The 21,101-nt window shown below is 34.7% G+C and overlaps 3 protein-coding genes and 1 non-coding gene across 4 annotated transcripts; 2 read left to right on the plus strand and 2 right to left on the minus strand.

The window, feature by feature from the left end:
- The first annotated feature begins 5,456 nt into the window (after nucleotides 1-5,456).
- On the plus strand, nucleotides 5,457-7,522 carry LOC131648108 (protein ULTRAPETALA 1-like). The gene is made up of 3 exons (XM_058917898.1): nucleotides 5,457-6,112; nucleotides 6,246-6,567; nucleotides 6,759-7,522. Exons 1-3 carry the CDS (start codon nucleotides 5,902-5,904, stop codon nucleotides 6,937-6,939), a joined length of 714 nt encoding a protein of 237 aa, XP_058773881.1. The 5' UTR covers nucleotides 5,457-5,901; the 3' UTR covers nucleotides 6,940-7,522.
- A 555-nt stretch (nucleotides 7,523-8,077) lies between these two features.
- Nucleotides 8,078-11,627, minus strand: LOC131648109 (uncharacterized). Its single transcript, XM_058917899.1, has 3 exons — nucleotides 10,744-11,627; nucleotides 10,040-10,117; nucleotides 8,078-9,817 (listed from the first exon to the last, which is right to left on the minus strand). Exons 1-3 carry the CDS (start codon nucleotides 11,422-11,424, stop codon nucleotides 8,561-8,563), a joined length of 2,016 nt encoding a protein of 671 aa, XP_058773882.1. The 5' UTR covers nucleotides 11,425-11,627; the 3' UTR covers nucleotides 8,078-8,560.
- Nucleotides 11,628-12,870: 1,243 nt separating this feature from the next.
- Nucleotides 12,871-20,613, minus strand: LOC131651199 (zinc finger BED domain-containing protein RICESLEEPER 2-like). Its single transcript, XM_058920866.1, has 7 exons — nucleotides 20,505-20,613; nucleotides 16,235-16,326; nucleotides 15,198-15,384; nucleotides 13,832-15,122; nucleotides 13,653-13,680; nucleotides 13,045-13,476; nucleotides 12,871-12,951 (listed from the first exon to the last, which is right to left on the minus strand). Exons 1-7 carry the CDS (start codon nucleotides 20,611-20,613, stop codon nucleotides 12,871-12,873), a joined length of 2,220 nt encoding a protein of 739 aa, XP_058776849.1.
- TRNAN-GUU (transfer RNA asparagine (anticodon GUU)) lies at nucleotides 19,017-19,090 on the plus strand. Its single transcript has one exon. It is a non-coding gene; the product is annotated as a tRNA-Asn (tRNA).
- Nucleotides 20,614-21,101: the final 488 nt, after the last annotated feature.

Below are 21,101 nucleotides of genomic sequence, written 5' to 3' on the forward strand. Positions count from 1 at the left end.
GATAGCATTCAGCAAAACAGTTTTGCATTTATGATGATTGATAAGTGCCAAAATGTACTTATTTTGTGTATGTAAATAGTGGCACTTATCGATACTTTTGTTAACACCGTTTGAGTAATTCCCCGTTTTGTGTATAAATACGTATACTTTGTGAATAGTTGTATTTTCATATACTTTTATATCATTTGGTAGTTTTTCCTTTGTTTTTATAGGTATTCATGCTTATTGGAGCCTTGAGGAATAAAGTGTCAAAGGCACGACTTCGATTTCGCAGTTTTGGTGCAAGCCCGCTTAGCCACCATCAAGCGGACTTCCATAGGCTCAAAATAAGGATGACCAAAATCATCAATTTGGTCTCCATTCATTCATTATTGGATAGAGCATTGAATAAGCTTTCCAATGCTTCGAACCGGGCGCAATTCGGAGTTACGGTTCTCAACTTATGGCAAAAACAAGATTTCACTTTTGCTGTCAGCCGCTAAGCGGGAGTACCTCCGCTGAGCGACCATGACAGATATCAGCTCGTTAAATAGGGGTAAAAATCACATTTTTAGGTTATGTTTTGGGGTAATTGTTCCCAAATCATCAAACCTTCATTCTTAGGGTAGATTAGCTTAGAAAACAACTTCAGAGGTTGCATTTGGATGATTGGGAGTGGATTGAGCGTCGAACGGAGCTGACAAACCGGGAGATTTTCGGTTCATTTCTCTTCTTCTTTGTGTATTTCTCTTTGGTTGGGTTTTGTTTGTATATTTACTTGAATCTTATGTATATTTACCGATTATAATGTTATGTTTAACTTGCTTTACAAATCTTTGTTGATGTTATCCTGGATTTTTGCTCTATGTTGGGGATTTGGGGTGCTTTAGAGATAAACTTCTTGAATCCTTATCTAGGATGATAATCTGTTGGATCTGAACTCTAGAGATAGATTTAGAGCTAGCAATCACTGTGGGTATCTGTACTTAATGCTTTCGTGTTTGAGCGGCGCGCGAGAGATCGCCGACGCAAGAATACGGATGTTCTCGCGACTTCGCGTTAGAGATAACCTTAGTTGTGAGATGATCTCGTTCGTGCTCCAGAGATGGATGCTTATGTGAGAGATACGTGATGACATAGATAAGTATCGTAGGTTGAGTATAACAGGTTGGTAAGTGTATGTTTGTGAAGAGTGAATATATTTACATTCCTGATAAGTTATTTCTCTTCTAAGAACGTGTTTATTCTTTTACTGTCTATATCTTTGTTTACTTTTTGCTCATTCAATCCCGAGCTCGAAACCATAGAAACTATTGAATGGCATCTCTCCATCTCTGTGGACGATAATTCCTGGATCAATATTTCCAAATCTTTTTTGTTGCTTGCCCTATACTGCATTCAACAATGATTCCTGAAAAGCTTCTTCTGATCATCATTCATTTCTTGCCTTGACAGCTTTACGCCACTAGCATTTACTGGATGTTTGTAACCATCCATCAGAAGATCCCATAGATCACCATCTAGACCAAGAAAGTAACTTTCCAGTTTATCTTTCCAGTATTCAAAGTTTTCACCATCAAATACCGGCGGTCTAGTATAACCATTGTTACCGTTGTATTGCTCAGCAGAGCCAGATGTAGATGCAGGTGTAGGTGTAGACTTTTCACTTTCATCAACCATCTTTTACTGAAGCGTTTTTCTCTTCCTGAATCTTTTCTAAACACGGTTAAGTGCTTGCACCTTAGAACCGGCGCTCTGATGCCAATTGAAGGATAGAAAAACACTTAGAAAGGGGGGGTTTGAATAAGTGTAGCTTTAAAAACTTGACAGATAAAAATAAATTGCACAGTTATTTTTATCCTGGTTCGTTGTTAACTAAACTACTCCAGTCCACCCCCGCAGAGATGATTTACCTCAACTGAGGATTTAATCCACTAATCGCACGGATTACAATGGTTCTCCACTTAGTCAGCAACTAAGTCTTCCAGAGTCTTCTGATCACACACTGATCACTCCAGGAACAACTGCTTAGATACCCTCTAAGACTTTTCTAGAGTATACTGATCCACACGATCACTCTAGTTCCTTACAACTTAATGTAATCAATTCTAAGAGTATTACAAATGCTTCTTAAAAGCGATAATCACAAACTGTGATATTTCTCTTAACGTTTAAGCTTAATCTCACTAATATATTACAACAGCAATGTAGTGAGCTTTGATGAAGATGAAGATTCTGAGTTTTGAATTTGAACAGCGTTTCAGCAAGTTAATTTGAATTGTTTTGGTGCAGAGTTGTTAACCTTGCTTCTCATCAGAACTTCATATTTATAGGCGTTGGAGAAGATGACCGTTGAGTGCATTTAATGCTTTGCGTGTTCCGTACAGCATCGCATTTAATGTTATACGCTTTTGTCAACTACCTCGAGCCTTGTTCACGCTGTGTCTACTGACGTAGCCTAGAATAGCTTTTAACGTTCCTTTTGTCAGTCAGCGTAGCTTGCCACTTGTACTTCCTTCTGATCTGATGTTTGTGAATACAACGTTTGAATATCATCAGAGTCAAACAGCTTGGTGCATAGCATCTTCTGATCTTCTGACCTTGAAGTGCTTCTGAGCGTGATACCATCAGAACTTCAGTGCTTCTGTTCTCTTGTTCTTCTGATGCTTCCATAGACCCATGTTCTGATTCTGCTTCGACCATCTTCTGATGTCTTGCCAGACCATGTTCTGATGTTGCATGCTGAACCCTTGAGACAAAGCTTCTGAGCGCTGAATTATGCGTACTCTTTATATATTTCCTGAAAAGGAAATTGCATTGGATTAGAGTACCATATTATCTTAAGCAAAATTCATATTATTGTTATCATCAAAACTAAGATAATTGATCAGAACAAATCTTGTTCTAACAAATTTGCTTTGTCGATTTTACATCAACAAAAATGTGAAATCAAAGTGTAAGGAATATGTTATGAATGATATGCGAGAGCCGATAGAGAAAATATGGTATAAACTTGTAAGGGCTAGTGATGAGGTGGAGCACCATCAATGGTTGCAACAACTTGAGCATGCATGTGTTGACTTTAAAGAATTTTTTGATTATGTGAAATACACGTGGTTGACTCTACATAGGCATAGATTTATCGAAGCATGGATCAATCAAGTGTTGCATTTAGGCATCACCACGACTAATAGGTATGTTCGATTTTAGCCATAATTTGTTTATCTTAATATTAGGGGTACTTACTTTTTTTAAGGGTCGAGTCAGTGCGTTGGAAACTAAAACAGATGTTGGCGAACATCTTAGATGATATATGCAAATGTTATGAGGCTATGAATGACAATCTCAAGATACATTTAGGCAACATTAGAGTTTCATTTGAGAAGAGTTTTTATGAAGTTGAGCATACACACACTAGTCCATTTTATGGGAATTTACATGGATCGGTATCAAGAGATGCTTTGAGGCACATTGGTGAAGAGTGGTTGAGGGTTGACATAGTGGGTACAAACACTCAAATGTGCGGGTGTACTCATAGAAAAGTATATAAGTTACCTTGTGCTTATGAGTTAGGGAGATACACATTGAGTGTTCGTCCGATACCAATTGAGGCTATTCATATTCATTAGAGAAAGATAAGTATGAAATGTAAACAAGAGGTAGATGCAGATGATGGATCAGAGGTGGACATGACCAATGCAATTCATGCAATTTGGAAATGGTTCAGGTCACTAGATGTTATAGAAAAAAGAGCACTAAAAAGTACGGTGTGTGAAATTGATTATCCCACTACAACAAGGATGCGCCCACCACCTGAAAAAATAAAAACCAAATGAGAGGGTGAAAAAGAAAGAGAAGAAACTCGTAGGATATTATGTTTATCGTGGCCTTTCATATCACGAGTATGTTGATCAAGAAAACTCGAGTTCAAAAAAATCCTCAAAGCGGACATGTTCACATATATCCCAAACCTCCAAGAATAAACCATCTAATAAGTTCATGGTACAATTTCCAGATCATATCAGACCATTTGTTGATGACATTGCATCGTTGCATGGATATGACGGGGATGGATGGCCAATTGTTCGTCGTGACTTGGATAATGAAATTAGAGGTCCTAGAAGTAGTCTCTACGAGAAATTATTTGGAGATTGCTTTTCAAAAATGAGAGAATTCTTGATGATATCATCTTTAGGTCCTCTGTCACAAGAGAAATGGATAATGTTACCAGATAAGAGTTATGTAATAGCTAACTGTTACAACGTCATTCTCGTCTCTTTGGGTTATCCTTGTTTGACTTTTTTTCATATGACGATTTCACATTCACCTAATGTGTCATTCATTCCTTACTCTTTTTTTATATTAGTTTTCTAAACAGGTAAACTTGAATGAAGAATTTTTTGAGTTATAACTTGAGAAGAGTGAAGGTGGATATTTTAGATAAATGAACTAAAATTGAAATTAAATATCTATTTTTTTCCATTTATTCTTTCTTTATCATGTGGTGGTATTTTTAGTACAAACATTTTGAAGACTATTATTTTTTCTTGTATTGGTTTGTGAAGTAAATATGATCAATTAAATTATTGTTAAATAATTATTTATATTTTTTAAAGGGCAATCTAGAACTTCCCATTTAATTTGGATGTTTCTATTTCTCATTTTTAAGGCAAATTAAGGTGCATTTATTTGCAATCCGTAATAGATAAATTAAATTCTCTATTGAAAAGATACATACTCCCAATAGGTGCAATTCAACTTGTACATTTATATAGCTCTTCGAGCCTCCATAACTATCTTTATGTAGAATTGATCAATGTCATTTTAGCTATTGATACTTCTCATGACAAATGTTGGTTATAATCTTTAGTTAAAATACAATTCTATATTTGTTTATCATACTTTATCTAATCTAAAGATTGTCTCTTGAAAACTTTAAACTAAATGGTGTAACTTGTAACTTTTTTTCCCTTTAATTATAATTTTTCATCCTAAAATGCTTGCAAAATAATAATACTGCTACTACTTTTCCATTACACTAATCACTAGGATCCAACTATGTGTTAGTTTCTTTTAATTATAATACATCATCTCTTTTATTATCTTCTTCTCAAATTATATAACGTTTTAGGCATTTCATACAAATTAAAAAATATAATAATTATATTTTATAGGAAAGTAAAATGATTTAATAATTTGAAATAAATTTTTTCTACAAAACCATCTTATTATAATTTGAGATGGAAGGACTACGATTTTTAAATTTATAAATTAAAAAACTTTGGCAATCACCCCAACTAAATTAGTCGCACAATAACAACTACTGAAATGAATTGTACTACTCCTTTGCTGAAAGTAGCTGTTTTTTACTTGAATAACAAACTGGTACTATACCTCACATCAACAATCATATCAAAAACTCAATTACTGCACTGCAAAATCAAACTCATATTCCAAAGAATCTTTTCTCCTCTTTCTTTAAACACAATAAAACCTCTTTCTCGAGAACAGTAACACAGTACAATTTCCTAGTAAAAAAAACAACTACCCAAAATTTCGACCACTCCCATGAGCCTTGAGAGCGACTTCCTATAAACAAAACCACTCACTTTCTCTCTCCTCTTTACTGTCATACGCTACTTTCATGCAAATAGCACCTTCCCTAAACCTTTACCCACTCTTCACTTCTCTCTCTCTACATTTTTCTATGGTAGATCTCTCATCTCTTCCCTAGTTATTAGCTAGACTTTTTCATTATTTGACTTTTTCAGTTTCCAATCTCTCCTACAAAAACTCCATCATTTGGAAGATATACTTCCTTTGTACTTCTATATCAGAGATTTTTTCGCCGCGTATCTCGCTTAACCTAATTTCCATTCTATTCATACCCTCTTACCTAAAACAGCGTCTTTTTGATAGAAAATGGCGAACGGGTTAGAGAAAGAAACTGGGTTCACCATGTTCAGTGATGAAGAGCTAAAGGATGTCAATGGGGTGAAGAGAGTTGGAGAATATGTTGAAGTAATGTGCGGTTGTACTAGCCATAGATATGGTGATGCTGTTGGATGGCTTAGGGTTTTTGTTAATGGTTACCTTGAAATCACCTGTGAATGCACCCCTGGTTGCCAAGAAGGTTCGTGTCTCTCCCCGATAAATCAGCTCAGTTGATAGTTGTGTAGAAACATCAGATATATCATATATATATAAATTTTTTTGTTACCATGGCTGTATTGATTTCTTATGTGTTTGTTTTTCATTTGTTTCAGACAAATTGACTCCTGCTGCATTTGAGAAACATTCTGGAAGAGAAACGGCTAGAAAATGGAAGAACAATGTGTGGGTAATAGTTGATGGTGAGAAAGTTCCGTTGTATAAAACAGTTCTTCTCAAATACTACAATCAAGCGTTAAGAACAGCCAATGGATCACACAAATTGCAAAATGGACGAGGCCATCGTGACGAGTTCATCCGGTGTACTAGATGTAACAAAGAGCGTAGATTCCGGCTGAGAACTAAAGAAGATTGCCGCATTCATCATGATGCTTTGGCTGATCCAAATTGGAACTGTTCTAACCTTCCATATGACAAGTATGTTATGAATATATTTTTCCTTGAACCATATCTATAGGTTCATGTATTTAATGCAATTATTTATGGCTATGTTATCTATGATGAATTCAGTTTTAATTATCAATATAAATTGGAATTTTTTTGCCTTATACTATGATTATTGCTGTTTGTGGAGAAATAATTAGTATTAACTGTTTACTGTATCTCAGAATTACATGTGATAATGAAGAAGAAAGAGGAAGTCGAAGGGTTTATAGAGGATGCACTCGTACTGCAGCATGTAAAGGTTGCACTTCTTGTGTATGCTTTGGGTGTGAGATATGCCGTTTTTCAGATTGCACTTGCCAAACTTGTACTGACTTTACCAGGAATGCCAATGTCAAAGCTTGAGTTCAAATTATGCTCCTAACTTTTGATTTTTTTTAGTACCCTTTCAAGGTTCTGATGTACTCCTACTTGGTTAATTGTTAATTATTTTCCATTAAATTAATTGTTTTCTGTGTTTTATTATGTGGCTTTTTTTAAAAATAGAATTCATCCAACTACATTTTTTTAATGCTATCATGGCTTCTTCCTAATCATGTAAGATATATAAAAAATGTTCTATTCTTTATCTAATTAAGATGGTTCAACCAAATGTATAATCTTATAGAAATGATTCTATTGCATGTTCTTTGAATATTAATGAACTTGAATATTCTTTTAGTAGTGAAGAACTTTTTTCCCTATGATTTCTTTCTGTAAAATGTTATTCATACATGAGGAAGTACTTTTAACCAGTTGGCAAGCTCAGAAAATAATGCAGAACCAATGGTAATTTTCTTTTCAAGTTATTGGATGCATTTTTTGGTTTATCTGAAATATTTTTCTAGTTAAGACTTTTTCTGCTTTTAAAATGTGAGTCATATTTTTAAAAATATTATGTTTTATTTTTTTTTTCAATACATCTTTAGTTAATATTACTCTCGGTTTGAAATGAGTTTGATTTTTCAATACATATTCAAATGTATAATATTATTTGTATCACTACAAATTCATTATTATTTATGATTAAATTAAATGCACAAATACATTTTGAGGGTGTTTTAGTAAAAATAGAATTTTCTCCTTTTTATTAATAATTATTTTTAATTAATTTGAATTGATGAATTAGTTCTTTCATTTTGTCTATACAAGAAACCGAGAGAGTATATTATTACTCTAAGAAATACTGCATGGTAGAAAGTAGAATAATCAAACTTCTCACTAATTATAAGTTATGGACTTGAAATTAGAGGAACTTGAAATTAATTTTAAGAAATGTTTTATCCTCCCCCATTTACAAATATTTTACTACTATGTTTCTGTTATGCAAATCAATATTTTTTCTCTTTAAAAATAACCAAATGGTCATTCATATTGCCGTGAATTATACACAATCAATCTATAACAATGAAGTATCTTGGATTCTCATTATTTTTAAAATTAAGAACTATAATGCCGATTCATAAGTGGGTTTAATCAATGGAACAGTAAATATCTGTCTTAACAAGTTTATTAAATACACTCCATTTATGAGTGAAGTGCATTTAGTTCCAAAGTCAAATTCTATTAAAACAAAATACACAGTGAAAAAACTGAAAAAAAGTTTCAATCAATGTCATTCCAATTTTGAGATCTTATTTTTTGAGTAGGGTTTCTATTTATTTTAATCCTCCATCACTATAGCCAATGAACCCTCTTGCGAAGAGTGTATGTACTTTGCAGATCAAACTTGAAACTTTTTTGCACAATTTTTTTTTCATTTGTTTCCTTTTTACAATTCATCCTTGGTCAAAAAATATTTGTCTACCAAGCCACCAAGGAGGAAATCTTCAGTCATGACTATACAAATCAAAGTCTAATGAAAACAAATGACCAATGTAATATGAACTCATTACATGAATCGCAACAAAATGAAGTATGCGTTGCTTCCATAATGTTCCAACCAGAGAAATTGTTTCAATGTGTACTGACCTTTACACAGTAGCTTTTATCTGGATGGTCGCCAACCTTTACCTCCTCTATGGGATGGTCTCCTTCTGCGACTGGCAAATGTTCTCTGGCGGCCATCATAAGCACCGGGATTGAATTGCTGATTAAGTTGTGGAGGATTCTGATTGGCTGAAATTGGTGGTGATTGAATATTTGCAGGTGGGTTGAACTGAAGCGGAGGGCCACCTTGATAGCCTAAAATTGGTGGTGATTGAAAATTTGCAGGTGGACTGAATTGATGCCCAGGGCCACCTTGACTGCCTGCAATTGGCGGTGAATGAAAATTTGTTGGTGGGTTGAATTGATGAGGAGGGCCACCTAGATTGCCTGAAATATTACTTGGTTGAAAACATGTAGGTGCTTGAAACTGGGGAAAGTGTGTCCATTGGTTTTGATTCATGGGCTGCTGTGCATGCATGGGTTCTGCATACATATTGGGCTGTCCTCCAGGATATACAGTTGGTGGAGGAAACCTTTGGCTGGGATTGAACTGCTGTTGAAATGGGATTCCTTGCATCGGCTGCTGATGAAAATTTTGGGTATTTTCTGGGTTCCATGAGACACTATTTGTAGGGAATCCACTAGGCCGGTGGGGCAATGCCAGTAGTGGCGGAAGAGGGGAAGAACGACCACGGCCAACACCAGAAAAGCCTTGTCCAGTGCCAGGAAGAGGGGAAGAATGACCACGGCCAACACCAGAAAAGCCTTGTCCAGTGCCAGGAAGAGGGGAAGAATGACCACGGCCAACACCAAAAAAGCCTTGTCCACTGCTCGGAATAGGTGGACCGTGACCATGAGCAACTATTTGCCTCTTAGGGATGGAACCATCATTTAGTGGTTCATGCTGCCTGTCGTTTTTCATCCTATCAGAATTTCGACTGCTTTGGCCTCTTTTTGCTTGTTTTTGCATTCTATTGTACTCGGCCTCTTTCTCATCATCCGAAAATTCCGTTTCGTTGAACACTTCCTCATCAAACATCCCGGATGCATCAGATCCTTTCTTGTAAAGATCCTTGGAATTAAGCACATGCTTAGCAAACTCGGCAACAAACGAAATCAAAGTTCCCTCATGGACTCCTTCCGGGATTTCACTTTCCAAATTGTATCTCACAACATAATGTGGATTTTTAACTTGTGCAAAGGTATCGTCAATGACACCTAGGGGTGTTTGCCTTCCAGTAATCCAGAGAACAGAACCTTGATCAAGAGGGTCATGATTCTCCGACCCTTCCACAACGACTCTAGCACCGACAATCTGGAAAAAGAATCACTTGATTAAGATGATTACAATGCTAATTGGCACCCCTTCTCCTCTATTTCCCCTTGTAATAATATTACTAAATATTAATGCAAGTAGCAGATGAGGGTCCACCATGTAACCTAAAGAAGCTAAAAAACTGGCAATCAACAATTTTTTTGCACTAGAAAGCCTATCTAAATTTTGTTTATATCAGAGACAAGGTTTCAGTCAGCTTACAGATGTAACAACTCCCAGAGGCAGCATTATATGATGTGGTCCCAATTCCACATTCACAGGAGGGACCCTAGGAAGAATCTGCAAAATTCACAAACACAAAAAAAGCAAATTAAAGTTAAACAATATACATCCACAAAAGTAAATAAATTTAGAAAAGTGGTCTACATAAAGGCTCTCAGGTTAGTTACACTAGTTTGAAGTAACATAGAATATAGAATAAAACTCACCCTTCATCCAGCAATCACATGTACCATATATTGATCATTGCATTAAATAACAAAAGATAACAACTTATATGTTGATTCTAACATTCTTCACTCCTCCTAATGAAGCTTCAAAGTAAAATATGGAGGACTCAACAGATCAAAAGCCAGGCTTCAACAGTTCAACCAGTGAAAGTATGTATGACCAATTCAGATTCATCTGTCGGCACAGAAGCAAAGTGGGATTGGAAACACAGGCTTCAAACCCACCAAGCGCGTGTCTTTAATCTTTAACTGAATACATTCAAAACACCATTAGCCTCTAAATCAAACCAGTTAGTGTCTCAAAAGCTCAGACTAATCTAATCAATACAACTCACAAAGATGCTTCTATCACCTTCATTACCATTCAGATAAATCATACTAATTTCTAACATAGAATACTACTGTCAAATGAACAAACACTTAACTTACAATAGATAAGAAAGAAAAAAACAATACCTCAAGCTCATTCGTTAACCGAACAGATCCCTCTTGTGACTCTTCATCACTCGAACCGTCTTTTCTATCATCATCAGATTCCACTATCTCCCCTTCTTCCAATTCATACTCCTCGTCAAATTTAACACCCCTACCGAAACACTCACTCTCCCTATTAGAACCTTCAGTAACAGTTGCATTAACATCATCATTAGCAACAATCTCGCCTCTAATCTCATCATCATTGGCAATAACATCCCCTCTAATCTCGCCACCTTCACTCTCCATTCCAAAAGCATCATCATCATCATTAGCTATAACATAGCCTCTAATCTCATCATCATTAGCAATAACATTGCCTCTAATCTCGCCATCTTCACTCTCCACAATCTCGCCTCTAATCTCGCCATCCTCACTCTCCACAATCTCGCCATCTTCACTCTCCACAATCTCGCCTCTAACTTCACCCTCTTCACTCTCCACAACAGCATCATCATCCTTAGCTATAATCTCGCCTTCCTTTTCACCTAAACCCAAACTCTCAACCCTCTCCTCAATACCGGTACTACCAACTGCAAGACCCGGAACGGAAGAACCAGATTCGTTGATAATCGGATCAGAGTGATCATCGGAGGTAGGGCTATAGGCGGCAAGTTCGAAGTTGATGAAAGAATCGGCGAGAGCAATTTCATCGTCGTCCATGTTTGAGGCGCGGCAGAGCTAGGGTTAGAAAAAAAGAGGAAGTTTGGAATTAATACAAGAAACAACACATTTAGAATTAGTACGAATACGTTCTTGATTTCCATATCGGTAAAGATTTTCGGTTTCTTTTGGAAACCCTTCATCTCCTTAAACCCTAGGACGCGCCAAATCTGGGTTTCAAAACGCAAGTACACAGCATATTATTCCCGACCAAACGCTGCCGTTTTACAGTACTATTGAATTAATTATATGGCAACTCCTATCCGTAATACGCTGCTGATAATAATGTAATTTTTTTTTTTTTGCTACAATATACTTACTGTACTACTTTACTATATTTAGTTAGATTGAAATTATATTCGCCCCTTTTATGGAGATAGAATCCTCTCCATTTTTTTTTTCATTTCCTCTCTCCATTACTATAGTTTGCAAGTATTTTGGAGTGTATAATAAATCATTAAGTCCAATTAATGTCACACTATTGTATTTATATTTCACAAACTATGGTAATGGTAGAAATGGAGATGATGAGAAATGGAGAGGAGCTTGACTCCCTTTTATGTTAGTGTTGTTATTTGTTAAATTGATAGTACTAAATAATTTCCAAATATTCATATGATTAGGGTTATAATCGGTGTTTAAAATCGGACAAGACGTTAAACCAGTGAGTGTATTGGGTAACTAGTTTATTGGTTGAACTAATAAGTCACTGGTCGAACCGCGTGACTAAATCGGATTAAATCAGATAACACGGTTAAATAGACCGGTTGTTATAACATAATTATATAGGTATAAAACATGTCACATCAGGTGATTTAGTCTCTATAAAATATAACTAACACTTAAATTTTTTTAAAATATCATATCATAAATAAATTTACAAGTTCATAATTTAAAATCAAATTTTAAACATAGATATCACACATAGGGTTGTTATCACTCCGGTTCAGTCCGAATAATTGATGTCCCGATTCATGGACCGAAAACTTATCCGGGTAAACCGGGACCGGTCCAGCACAGTGATGGATAAATTGTTGGACCGAAACCGATCCAACAATTTCGGGTAACCGAAGACCGAACCGAATTAGATTTTTTTTAATAAAATAACCGAAACCGAACCGTTGTTGTTGGTCGGGTAACCGGACCACCCGATACACAAGAAAAAATTAATGAAATTTCATGTTTATTTATGGGTTTCCAAACTGTACATGAAATGAAACTAATGATTTTACATATCAAATTAACAACCCAACAACATTTCATAATCACTTATATAATATACCAACTTATATAATATACCAAGACAAATGTTAATGTTTTGATAAGAGGCTACCAAAGATAATTGTATCAAAAATACATGAGGTTTCAAAATGATAAGTCAAAATAAACTCAAAAGATCATTACATTTCATAATGCCTCAGAACAATCTCATCATTGGCATTGTATTCAAGTTGCAGCAGCAGTAGATGAAACACCCAAATCTTCATCAAAATGATATGTCAAAGGTTCATCTTGTGGTTCCTCAAGCTACAACACAAATTTGAAAAGTATTAGTTAAGATAGAATAATAATAAACATGTATTAGTTAGAATTGAAAGAAGACATGAAAAATAAACTTACAATAGAAGCAGTGCACCCCTTCTTTATTCCATATTTCTCCTTCACCCAATCACCTCCACAAAGCACCATTTCAACTGTCTTAGTTTTCATAGAAGATCTTTTCGGATTAATAATCCTTTTCCCAGCACTAAAAGTTGCTTCTAAAGCAACAGTAGTAACTGGAACAGTTAGGATATCCTTTGCCAATTTACTAAGAACAGGATATTTGGCTTCATTTCCCACCCACCAAGTTAAAACATCAAATTTAGCATTAGGGAGAACTTTCAAAGGAGACTCCTCAAAATATAATTCAAGATCAGTTTTGAAATTATTACCCACAACAGTTTCTAAAAACATTTCAAAGTTCCTCCTTCCCAATCCAGAAGTAGATCCTACTTCTGGAGATTCAGATGCAGCAGTATGGGTAGTTGCATCATTGGTTCCATCATAGGCCTCAGGTAATCATAATTCATACAATTCAAGAAAAGATTTCATCATAGGCACTATTAAACCACAACCAGCAAGGCAACTTAAATGAGACTATCAAGAACAGGATCCATCATATGCCTCAGGTAATCATAATTCATACAATTCAAGAAAAGATTACATCATAGGCAGGCAGTAGGCACTATTAAACCACAACCAGCAGCAAGGCAACTTAATAAGACACAATTAAGTCACAAATCACTATACATATCAATAACAGGATGCCAATCATGCATCAGATAACAATCATTCATATCAAGATCAGAGAATAATAATCATGCCTCAGATAATAATCATATATCATAGGCTAAGATGTTCATACCTTGGATCAAGAACTGCACCAATCGAAATCAATGTATTAGACTCTGACCAATATTTGTCATATTTCAACTTCACTTCACTAGCAAGGGCCTGCAACTGAGGATTATGTGAGATACTTGAAGGATTATTAAGTAAAACCTTCACTCTGTAAAGCTCAGACAAAAACAGATTAGCAGTAGGGTAAGATGTGCCACTAATAATTGATGTCACATCAGCAAAAACCTCCAAAAACTTGCAAATATCATGAACATCTTCCCAATCATTTGCATCAGGCAAAAAACTGAGAAATGCACCATTTTCCTCAGCATATCTAGGCCACACTTCTCTGTAATGGTATGCAGTAGACAACATCAACCAAGTTGAGTTCCACCTAGTCTTTGTATCCAACACTTGCATTCTGCCTTCAAGTTGCAACTCATCAACAATCTTTTTGAATGATTTGCATCTTGTTTCAGAATTAAGCAAGTATTTGACACCATTTCTTATCTTATCAACATACACCTTAATCATATTAAGCCCATCCTGCACCAACAAATTTAAGATGTGTGCACAACACCTTACATGAAATAACTTACCATCTAAGGGTAAATTTCTCCTACCAGAATAATCTCTCTTCAACCTAGCAATGCATTTATCATTGGCACTGGTATTATCAACAGAAATAGATGCTACCTTATCCCTTATTCCCCAATCATCCATTACCTTTATCAGTACCCTGCACAAAACCTCTCCAGAATATGGTGATGGCACATTCTTAAAAGATAAAACTCTTTTATGAAGCTGCCATTTTGAATCAATGAAATGACCAGTCACGGTCATATAGCCTATCCTCTGTTCACCAGACCACTGCAAGTCAGTGGTGAGACTGACCCTGTTAATCAAAGCCATAGACCTTTTCATTTTAATTCTCTCAGCCTCATAAAATGTCTCACAATCAAACATAACCTGTTGCCTAGTAATATTTTTGCACCATGGATAAATCTCTTTTAGAAACTCATTAAAAATAACACCTTCCATAACAGAAAAAGGAAATTCATGACCTAGAATCATGTGTGCTGCAATTTCTCTAACCCTAGCATGATTATATGTCCAAGTAGCTAAACTAGGAGTATTATCACCTATGTTTAATCTAGATTGAGCAAACTCTTTCTCATTATTTCCTTTCAACATTATCCTTCTCTGAATACAGGCATCTAAATGTTTCTTACCATTAGAGGTACTCTTCCACTTTGCATCATATGTGTAAAGCTTTCCACACCATCTGCACTTCCACTTCTTAATGCCATCTGGACCTACAATAAGCACCATTTCAGAATGAACAACAGATTTTTTGGGACGAGGAGCTCTACCATCAGCATTTCTCTAACTCTGGGAACTCTGAGCTTGGGCAACTTGAGGGGTTGAAGCATCAGTGTTTGTGTTTGTAGTATTTTGAGTGGGGGTCTGAGTAGTAGTATCATCAGTGGGGTTGGTTTGAGTAGTTGTATCACTCGGAACTGGAACCTCCATATCCATCATCTCACCAAGCTCTAAATTACCTCCATCCGTTGTCTCCTATTCCCCGATGTCACCAAGCAACAACTCAATATCAATAAGATCATCCACCATTGTTGGAGGAGTCAATGATGAATCTTGAAACGACATGGAAGAAAATACAAAGAATTAAACAATAATATAATAGTAAACTGTAACAAAACTCAACAAAAGAAGCCCAACTTTATTTAGAACAGACCCAAAAATTTGATCAAAACCCTAATCGAGCTTTATTATGATTTATGAATAAAAAAAACTCAGTATAAAAAAACCCTAACGCTTTATTAATCTTAATCAAACTTGAAAATTGAAATAGGTAAAACTTAGGTCAAAATTGTAACATGCATTTCATTTATAAAAAGTTTAGGTCAAAACAAATTAGGGCAAAACAAATTAGGTCAAAACAAATTAGGGCAAAACAGCAACATACTATAAAACGAAGCATCAAACCTAACATGCAAACATGGTAAATAGCATGAAATTTATGTGAAATATAACAATACAAAAAGTTTGAATATATTACAGTTATGCGAAGAAGATACTCCAAGAAATCTCTCTGAAACAGATAGACGAAATCACGATTCAAGAAGAAGTAAAAACAATAACTAGTGTGTGAGGACTTATCATCGAAGACAAGGAGGGGAAGAAGAGGCTGTCGGAGGTGGATAAGGTAGAGACATGGGAGGAGAGGAAGAGAGACGTGAGTGAGAGAGGGAGGACCGGAGGAGTCTGAGAGTGAATGAGAGAGAGAGGGAGTGGGAAAAGTGAGGAAATGAAATGACAAGGCTATTTATATTTTTATTTTCGGTTACTCATTGGATATTTGGTGCGGTTCTTCATTCTGGATTCGGATAATTTTTTTATCCATTACCATCCCATTCACTATTTCGGTCGGTCCATTGGACCAGTTCCACCAGTCCGGATCCCGGTCCGGATCTCGGATCCGCATTCCCAAATACAGCCCTAATCACACATAATAAAATAGTACAAAATTATAAAGTAGAACTGCAAACAAACTTTAGTCGCAACATAATCTACTTAAATAATATATAATTAAATAATTTATAACCAAATAATTACATTGCTTACTAAATTAAAGTTAAAGAAACGGAAAATTGTTTAAATGTTGAGATCTCCTTCTTCAATATCAAAACCATATACAACAAAGTCAATCGTCCGTAACATCTTTATTTTTATTTTTTATTTAAGTTCTTTTATTTTTATTTATTTTATTTTTTACTTTTCATTAAAATAATTAAAATGGCGTCGTTTTAATTTTTTAAATAATTTTGTTAAAATACAATTAAACCACCGATTCATGAAAACCGCCGGTTTTTGCGGTTTACTCCAGTTTTAACAGGTTCACACCGGTTCAATAATATATTTGATCCAGCAATTGAATTAGATCGGTTATCTGGCCGGTTCGACCGGTCCGACCAACTGGTCCGGTTTTTAAAAAATTGGTTATAATACACTTTTCCAACTCATTTTCTTTTATAAGTTAAAATGTACTTGGATTTTTATAAGTTGTGTTGCCATCAATACTTGTATAGATATTTAAGAATAGAGTTTGAAATGAGCTCTTTTTTTTTGTACAAGTGAAAAATGATGTTGAGAATAACACAAGTGTGAGTCTGGGTAATAGTCTCACATTGGAAATGCATGTAGTGCCTTAAGTATATATAAGTGGGAGAACTCACTTACCTATCACCTTAAGGTTTTAGGTGGAGAAGTGATGTGTCTCTCACAAAGGTATGTTGCTCAAGTGAAATGTTCCAGAAATTAACAATGCTTTTGACTCGACCCTCCCCCGATTGTTGCACTAACAAAAGAAAGACAAAAATTAAGAAATTATCTAGAAAATAGTTTTATTAACGTCAGTTAGTAAAAGAGTGATGATTCTTACAGAAGATTTCATATAAGACCGGTACGACGTATCATTAGTAATATAATATTTTACTAGATAGTTAGTACAAACATTCTTTTTTTAGGGTATGAAATATTTGAACTCGTAATTTTCTAGTTAGAATTTCTTTAATGTTGTGGTAAATCGCGGCATAGTGATGTCAAAACACTATTAGAAAATTCTTTTTTAGTGACCGAATTAGCCACTAAAATTTAATATTCATGAGGTAATTTTAAGAGGTCACAAAATCGATCACTAAAATAAATCAGCTAACGATTTAGAGACCAAAATTTTGTGATTGCATATTCGGTCACGAAAAAATATTTTATATACAATATAATTTATATATAAAATTAGAGACCGAAATTTTAATCATCTTTATTATGTTACTATTTACTTTCTATTTTGAGGTCAAAGTTAGTGCACTGACAGTGTAAAATAATATATATATATATATATATATATATATATATATATATATATATATATATATATATATATATATATATATATATATATATATATATAATATATATATATATATATATATATATATATATATATATATAGTGGTGTAGTGGCAATGTCTTATTAAGATATGTGGAGGTCATGAGTTCGATTTTCAGGTATTATAACTTTTAATTTTATTTTATGAAAAAACACTAAATTCGGTCGTTAAATTTTGGTCACTAAATTCGTCATAAAAGCTTAGCGAGTAGCACTTTTCAACCGAAATGTAATGGTCACTAAATTGGTCTATAAACATAAAATGATTGCACTTAATAAACTCAACATCAAAGCTTGAATGTAAAATGATTGCATAAATAATGAAGTTGTCTCAACCTCCACAATTGGAATTTCTATCCTGCACCAACTAAATTTATGTATGACAATGGCGCGGAGGTGGGAGCGATTTTCAATATTATGTGTCTTATCCCTACCTCTCTGTATCATCCCTAAATTGATGACCCAACACACCCCTCCCCCAAACTATATTGCGGATGATGATTGGACACTCGACTCCGACTTCAATGAGGTTGGGTTCCCTCCTCCCATTCACCATGTCTCCATAAACCTTAAATTTTTCAACAAAATAAAATATGTTTATGTGATTTTAAATCTTCATATTTTATTTTTTGATAGCATCAAAAACTAATCCTTAAATTAAATAGCAACTTTCATGATAAATTAATCATCAAACTTAAAATTTTAAAATTAATTTTCTAAATATTAAATTATACTATCTTAATAAAAGTTAATTTAAAATAAATAAAAAATAACTGCATTGGAAGTTTAGTAATTTTGATAGGGTTGGGTGAGTGCGACGTAGATATTAAAATCCCACCCACCCTTGTTTTTAAATTTTCTGTGCACCATTTCCACCCCTAGATAATCATTTTTCCGTTAAATTTGGGGCAGGGTCGATCGATTTTTGATTTTGTTGCCTTCACTAACCGCATTTGTGTAAGTGTTGCGCTAAAAACACATTTAAAGTAAGTGTACTCTATCCTGTAGTATAAAAAAATTGTCGTATAAACAAATATTAATCAAGTACCTATTGATTAATATTAATTATTATTTAAATTAACAAAAGTGGTTAAACTCTTTATTATAATTAAAAAATATATATTATAATAGTAATATTGAAAATAGTGAACCAATGCAGAGAGGTTTATGGTAATTTGATTTTTTATGTTTAGTTCTATTTGAATTATTTTATTTTATTACATATTTAATTTTTCAAGAAGCTGGAATAGCTCAGTTGGTTAGAGCGTGTGGCTGTTAACCACAAGGTCGGAGGTTCAACCCCTCCTTCTAGCGTTTTGTGGCAAGGAAAGTATATATGTTTTCAATACCTAACTTTAATCCACATTTAAGCAATAATAATTTCTACTTTCAGTTTGGAAAACATCTCTTAATGGATTCTATATCAGTCCATGTTAAGTTCAAAATAACCAAACTCTTAAAATAGAAAATAAAAAATATATTGAGCTATCCAAAATAAAAAAAGCAAACTAAATAGTTGAGCAAATCCCACAAGTAAGTACATCAAAACTAGTGAATTATTCATAGTGACGAGTATTTCACATAGGAATATAGTAGTGTCCTTATTTCTTCTTTTATTATTTTAGTGTTTCCCCTAGTATAATAGAATTTATTTCCTATATGTTTGTTACTAACAGGTGAACAATATTTGGGAGGAGTTGGAAGGGTATAAGAAGAAGTTTGCTCGTGTCGAAGCAATATATGCAAGTTCAAAAATAACTACTAAATCAAAAGTTACAAAACAGGCAATGACCTGCGGGCTGTGCTGCACAGATAGGTGGGCCCAAAATCCCAATCTAACTCGCCATTTTTTGGCGGGTGTGCAAGCTGACCCGACAGGCCACGACCCATTTGCCACCCTTAGATATGGGTAGCTTATATACAACACTCATTCTCTTCAATCTAACGAGACACATGTTCTAAAGGACAAAGTTGTGATTCTCACACCAACAAATAATACCTCGTAGTTGCAGTGACACAAACTTGAGGTCGACTGAAACATTGGCACAATCTATGGAAATTCAAACTTCGCAAATGACCCTTACCATCGACTGGATTCTCACACCCAAATGAGACAATACTTCGTAGTCGTGGTGACATAAACTTGAGGTCGATTGAAAAATCCGTGCCATATGTGGGAATTTGAAATTTGCACTGTGTGCCTTTAGCCTTAACTAGGAGAAATTGTTTCGGGTTGACCAAAATAGTTCCATATTGCTTAGGGATCAAGGATAATGGTAATGTATATACAACACACATATACCTCAGTCCAACAAGGCATCTTTTCTAAAGGATATAGTCGCGAGGGTTCTTACACCCAAAACGGACAATAAATTGTATTTGCATTATCGCAAACTTGAGGTTGATCGAAACATTGGTGCTAGAAGGAGGGATCGAGCCCACGTGCTCTCACCTAACCTCTTAGCTTCAATTAAGGGGAAATTGTTGTGGACTGGTTAAAATAGTCCCACATTGCTTGGGAATTGAGGCTAAGTGTAGTTTACATACAACACCCACATTCTTCAATTTAATGACACCTTTTGTAAAGGAAAAAATCGTGAGGGTTCTAATACTCAAAACAGACTATACCTTATAGTCGTAGTACCGTAAACTTAAGTTTGATCGAAATAGGATATAAGTCAAAAAATTGAAAACAACTACAATATAATGATTTGGAGGAAAGTCGCACCTCTATAATCATGAGGTATAACCCAATTCACCTTTAAAGGCATTTTGGATCTCTCCGTTAAAGGAGGGTGTTCAATATAAATGGTGCATGTGTCATCTTCACGTCCCATATTTCGTGATTCGTGATTCAAATTCATTTCACTAAAGTAATTCATTATTTAGTCATGCAAATAGTTTCCTTTTTAGAGAGAAACATAAGGCTCACAAAGAATAATGATTGAAAGATTAAAATTAAAATTTATGTTGGTTATGACTAACTTTTAGTCTATATTATCATATAGACCCACTAATTTTTTGAAAAAGACAAAAGATATTATTATCATTATACTATGAACTAACTAGCATAAAAATGCTAATACGTAAATACAGAGTCACAACACCACATGGCCAATTGATACAAAAAACACAACAATAACTAGCTACCACCCAGAAAGAACTACACGCCTCTACTTCAATACACATCACCCCTCCCAAAGACCTGATCCAACCAAAGAAAATTTAATAGAAGAATTGGACAAAACAGATGAAAAGACAACCTCAATTACTCCGACAATAGCAACACAAGCATCTAACAATAACACCTCCAAACACGAATCAT

The sequence above is a fragment of the Vicia villosa genome, linkage group LG2 (assembly GCF_029867415.1).
Source record: "Vicia villosa cultivar HV-30 ecotype Madison, WI linkage group LG2, Vvil1.0, whole genome shotgun sequence".
Classification (NCBI taxonomy): Eukaryota; Viridiplantae; Streptophyta; class Magnoliopsida; order Fabales; family Fabaceae; genus Vicia; species Vicia villosa.

What these genes read in the sequence shown, in the direction of transcription:
- LOC131648108 (XM_058917898.1), top strand. Translation starts at nt 5,902, where the DNA reads ATGGCGAACGGGTTAGAGAAAGAAACTGGGTTCACCATGTTCAGTGAT. An exon ending in CACCCCTGGTTGCCAAGAAG is followed by an intron (nt 6,113 to 6,245) that starts GTTCGTGTCTCT and finishes CATTTGTTTCAG; the next exon opens with ACAAATTGACTCCTGCTGCA. An exon ending in TCTAACCTTCCATATGACAA is followed by an intron (nt 6,568 to 6,758) that starts GTATGTTATGAA and finishes ACTGTATCTCAG; the next exon opens with AATTACATGTGATAATGAAG.
- LOC131651199 (XM_058920866.1), bottom strand. Translation starts at nt 20,613, where the DNA reads ATGGGACGTGAAGATGACACATGCACCATTTATATTGAACACCCTCCT. An exon ending in TATACCTCATGATTATAGAG is followed by an intron (nt 16,327 to 20,504) that starts GTGCGACTTTCC and finishes ATGTGTGATTAG; the next exon opens with GGCTGTATTTGGGAATGCGG. An exon ending in GGTGCAGTTCTTGATCCAAG is followed by an intron (nt 13,681 to 13,831) that starts GTATGAACATCT and finishes TGTCTTATTAAG; the next exon opens with TTGCCTTGCTGCTGGTTGTG.
- LOC131648109 (XM_058917899.1), bottom strand. Translation starts at nt 11,424, where the DNA reads ATGGACGACGATGAAATTGCTCTCGCCGATTCTTTCATCAACTTCGAA. An exon ending in GGTTAACGAATGAGCTTGAG is followed by an intron (nt 10,118 to 10,743) that starts GTATTGTTTTTT and finishes TGAATTTTGCAG; the next exon opens with ATTCTTCCTAGGGTCCCTCC. An exon ending in CTCTGGGAGTTGTTACATCT is followed by an intron (nt 9,818 to 10,039) that starts GTAAGCTGACTG and finishes TTCTTTTTCCAG; the next exon opens with ATTGTCGGTGCTAGAGTCGT.